Below are 5,157 nucleotides of genomic sequence, written 5' to 3' on the forward strand. Positions count from 1 at the left end.
GAAACTCATATATTACTTGGGTTAATTTATAAAAAATAAATAAATAAACAAAAGAAAATAATAAACTTTAATTGAAGAATTTTAAAATTAAAAGGTAAATCCATTAATAAAATTGATATCAATTTATTATTACATTTATTGTAATTATTACATTAAAATTTTTATGTTAAATTTAATAAAATTGGAAAACTTATAAAATGACATTTGGAAAAAATTTAATTCAAAATGACATTTGGCAAAATAAATGATAGTGCAATTTGTAATAAATAAATCTTCATTTATTAAAGTAGATAAATACAGTTTTTAAAGGTATATATATATATATATATATATATATATATATATATATATATATATATATATATATATATATATATATATATATATATATATATATATATATATATATGGTATAAGATCAAATTTAAAATAACAATTGTTGATTTTATGGTTTTGAGTGCATGTAATTTAGGATAGAAAATAAAATCTTTCAAATAATCAAAACTGAAATGCTGATATCTAAGAAATGATGGTCTAATGATGCAGTTAGTTAGTTACTAGGCAGGAAAAACATGGAGTAAATAGCTGGGGGAATGACAAATGGCAAGACGTAGGACTTAAAAGAGGTAACGTGTCTATTTAAACACTCTTTTATTAAGAAAGAGATAGAGATTAGGCTATGGGAGTGGTCACACTCACCCCACCGGAAAAGTGCTGCCAAATGTACGCCACGTCAACTTCACACCCAACTCACCACCAACCCATTAGACATAGGAAATGGTCACCACTTCAAAACATTTATTTATTTTTTTAACACTAAATTAAATAAAAAAACATAATTAATAAAAACATAGAAAATAATAATAATAATAATAATAATAATAAAATCTAGGATGAAATTTGTAAATTCTATAAACCAGTTTTGAGGAAGAAAATTAGGGAGGAGGTTTATTCTGCTTTTGACCCAAACTTAAGGGACTATAATTGACAATTTTTGAAAAATGTATCTCTTCCTTATTAAAGGATCTCTTCATTGTCTTCCTCTATTGTTGAATACCTGGGAAAGTTTTTTTTTTCTTTGCGTATTGCCTCCAAACGAATCCAATCAGTTAAAACAGGAAACCAACCAATAGGGAGCCTCGTCTTCGTCCTTCTTCCGCCTCACGCCACACGCAGCCTACCAGACTTGGGGGCGGTGTTCACGCGTGGGGGAGGCTGCCACCTCAGCCCAAGACGCGTGAAAACGCTCCCATACCGGGTAACCTTACCTTATGTAGATAGATATATTATATCATATTGTCATATAATATATTATGTTGAAAATTATTGAGAAAATAATGACAACATAACATGTCTAACAAAGGCTTTCATATGTGCATGTTTGTGTATGCTTTTGATCATCTTGGAAAACCAAATGTTCTCGTTATTCTAACATGAATATAATCTATGTATTCATGTGGCCAAAACTTAAATTATTGTAGTTTTGAAGTTTTTCTTTTTTGTTAAACTATTGGACTTTTTTTTATTATTTAACTTTTGGAATTTAGGTTTTTTTTCTAAAAAATCATTATATAAAATTATGTACTCCATAGAGATAATTATAGTTTGAACTTTGAAATTTATTTGGAGGAACCGTTAACCATCTTAAAATTGTTTTGATTCTAAAAACACAACTTCAACAAAAGAAAATATTTTCACTTTAAATACACGTTAAGGGCCATTTCAGACCAATAACTTATTCAATAACTCAAAATATCTTGACACTTACAGAATAACTTTAGAAAATAAAAAGAATTTTTAACAGATATCTCAAAAAAAATAGTTTTTTTAATGGCCCAGAAAAAAAATCACGATTGTTTGTTTGGTTGACCAGTTAAAACATGAAACACTTTTTGTCAGGGGGGTTATATTTCTAAAGCAACAATTTTCTATGCAAAAAGCAGTTTATCCACGAGTAATTGTTCTAACTAAAACTTAAAACACAAAATATTGCATGGAAAATAAATAAATATTGAAGCAAATACCATAAAGAAATCCAAAATCTGGTGGGTAGATAAAGCAAATAGCCATAAATGCCATCATCAGTCATCAAAACATAACGAGAGGATATGAATTTTTTTCATACCAACAACAAACGTACTAAAGACCATGATATTAGAAACTACCCTCGTCACTCATCAACAAAATCTGCATCCCTCGCTCTCAATTACTAATTAGATCAGTATTCTCTATCTTAAAGTTCTTGCAAACACAGAACAACTACAACACAGAACTCGTACATTTATGAAGACTCTTACTTGCAGACACATCCAATCTATCCTTTGCATACTGCTGTTAAATATCAAAACACACAAAAATTAAGATATAATTCTATCTCAATTAAAAATAACAAAACTAACCTTCTTTATTGTAGCTTCCTCTTCATCATCATGAGAGGAATCCTTATTATCCTGAAAAACAATACACTCACATGTTTATCCTACATGAAACTACAACGAAAGCATGTATGTATAATGTATGCATGTACCTCATCATCATCAGAACTTGTATCATCATCAGAACTTGTATCATCATAAGGAATTGTATCATCAGGGAACGTGATGATATAACAGACACACAGGCAAATTGGTCAAGGAGTCAACATCACAAACAAAACTTCAATATTAAAACAATATAAACTTAAAAAGCCTAAGTTAATAAAAACAGTATGAGAAAAGGATATACAGATATATCGGTTCCGGATCCATAGAAGTTGACACTTCCATGTTTCCAGTTGTGTGAGATCTCGAAGTTATCAGCAAAAAGCAAGTCAAATCGTTGTTGTGGCAGCCTCTTGGGGTGAAGGGTTCCCAGGACATGTTTTTTTCCATTAATAGTGATGTATAGATAAAGAGACTTATTTTTTTCCTTCTCAATCTCTCCAATAGACGCCTGAGTACAAATAATTGCAGTTAGTTGTATTGTTAACGCAGCAAAAAAAAAGCATATCAAACTGTTCCAAAAGTAATACCTGTGAAATTCGACAATAAAACTTGCCTTTAATGTTTACCTTAAATGATTCACCACTTTTAACCTCAACAGCTAAACCAAAACAACATGAGTTCGTAAAAAATAAATAAAAGTATACAAGTTAAAAAAGGTAACACACATAATGTGAAACAAAACAGAATATTAGTTTTAAGAACAATCTATATGAATACAACCAACCATTTTTCAGATTGTATTTTTATAATGCAGCTAGCAAAAGGCGTTCATTTCAAACATAGCAAAAGCATTGCTGCAAAGACACTCCTGAATGTAATCTTATAACTCCAATTTGTTGCCTAATTTGAAAGAAGGCAGGCTTTAGTAACATGTAGATACATAAATACACAAACAGAAAAACATCCCGTTCATATACATGTAGCACATAGGCTACCTAAAAACAAAGTACGTTCTAAGCTGGATTTTAGTTGGTCTTCCATACCAACATGGAAAAGATATAACACAACTTTAAATCAAGACCAACACTTGCACTTCCTCTTTCCTAACAACAGAAGGTTGAAACACATACCCAAACAACCATAAAAGCCCAAAGCACCACATACATAAAGCTACATACATTCCAATAAATTTCCACGACAATAAACCGGCACAGATAGTAAAACTGAAAATAACATATATATGAATCAAAACATAAACAAACAACGCATGTGAACGAAACAACGACTCGAGAACAAAAGAAAACGATGAATATCATCAAGATAAGTGAAGATTTACGTTACGGGCATCATTATCAAAGCCAAAAGAAATCCAAAATTTTCATTGAAAAAAAAAAACCCTAACGACAAAGGAAAAGGAAGACAGAAACAGAGCGTGTGTAGATATTGGAAAAGAAATGGAGACAGTTGGTTCGTTACCCCAAGATTCCATTGTTGTAGAGGAAGCGAGAGATTCGTCAAGAGAAAGAAAGGGGGCGGCAAGAGAACGGTGTGTGAGCGGAGAGAACGTGTTGGGGTTTGGACTTTGGAGGAAACTAATGTTCTGTCAACTACTTTTTTTTTTTTTTTTTTTGACGAAACTGTAAATTTGGTCCTATGGTATGTCAAAAATTGAAACTTCGATCCAAAAAAATTTGGAGTTGCACCACTAGTCCAAAATAAGAATTCTATTGCATGTTTAGTCCAAAATTGTTTGAAAATATTTCAAATGACGGATTTGCCCTTTTAATTTTATTTTTTTAATTTTCTTTTATTTCCAACAATTAAAAAAAATTCTAAATTAAAATACTCTCTCTCTTCTTTCTCTCCCTCTCTCTCTCAACAAAAAAAAACATCTTAAAAATCTCTCTCTCTCTCTCTCTCTCTCTCTCTCTCTCTCTCTCTCTCTCTCTCTCTCTCTCTCTCTCTCTCTCTCTCTCTCTCTCTCTCTCTCTCTCTAAAGATGATGTCTTGAATTACTAGTTTGATATGCCTAGTTCTTGATTTGATTCCATATTTCAAATTTTGGATCTTTTGAAAAAAAGGAATACATTATGTGTTCCTAATTTCCAGAAATGGGTTCTTGTATATACTATATCTTGCAATACATGTGACATCTCCAAAATCACGGACAGAAAAAACCGGTTTTGTTTATACTTTATTTCAAAATCAGAGTAATCTTTTAATAAAAGAGTTGCGGAATTTGTCCCAAAACAATATTATGATACAGATCTATCAAAAGCATTTTCATAGAAATGTATTTCATTAAAACGACTCGGGATGTCATGTTCGATACAGTACGTAAGTATAAACAATACAACATAGGCCTTACTACATTATTCCGTATTTACAAGCCTAAAATCCATTAATCTCTTATCCCAAGACATCACATCTATGCTTATGCACCACTACCTGTAATACAAGAAACTGAGTGGGTCAGGCTTGGGAGTCTGGTGAGCACATAGGGTTTTCAACCCACAATAAATAAGTTTATTAACTTTATCAAACCAAATAAACCCGATTACTCATTCCCGTTATCCTCAGTTTACGTCCCTAAGACATCTAACACAAGGGACATAGTCTAAGGACTATCATCGGGATGGACACTACTGCTACGGGGATTCCTCAGCTGTAAATGTCCTTAAGGAAACCATGTGGGGGATGGAGTACATCTGGTGAGCATACAGTTCAAATAAAC

The 5,157-nt window shown here is 31.5% G+C and overlaps 1 protein-coding gene across 3 annotated transcripts; it reads right to left on the reverse strand.

The window, feature by feature from the left end:
• Positions 1 to 2,026: 2,026 nt before the first annotated feature.
• Positions 2,027 to 4,035, reverse strand: LOC145039096 (histone deacetylase HDT1-like). Of its 3 annotated transcripts, none has more exons than XM_078987223.1 (6): positions 3,900 to 4,035; positions 3,011 to 3,081; positions 2,723 to 2,931; positions 2,528 to 2,597; positions 2,400 to 2,450; positions 2,027 to 2,328 (listed from the first exon to the last, which is right to left on the reverse strand). In XM_078987223.1, the coding sequence occupies exons 1-6, from the start codon at positions 3,910 to 3,912 to the stop codon at positions 2,260 to 2,262; spliced, it is 483 nt and encodes a 160-aa protein (XP_078843349.1). In that variant the 5' UTR covers positions 3,913 to 4,035; the 3' UTR covers positions 2,027 to 2,259. The 3 variants fall into 3 exon arrangements, with proteins under 3 accessions (XP_078843349.1, XP_078843350.1, XP_078843348.1); XM_078987224.1 differs by having other exon boundaries at positions 2,027 to 2,331; positions 3,050 to 3,081; positions 3,900 to 4,031; XM_078987222.1 differs by having other exon boundaries at positions 2,027 to 2,331; positions 3,900 to 4,030.
• Positions 4,036 to 5,157: the final 1,122 nt, after the last annotated feature.

Source organism: Lactuca saligna, chromosome 4, assembly GCF_052625555.1.
Source record: "Lactuca saligna cultivar CGN05327 chromosome 4, ASM5262555v1, whole genome shotgun sequence".
Lineage (NCBI taxonomy): Eukaryota > Viridiplantae > Streptophyta > Magnoliopsida > Asterales > Asteraceae > Lactuca > Lactuca saligna.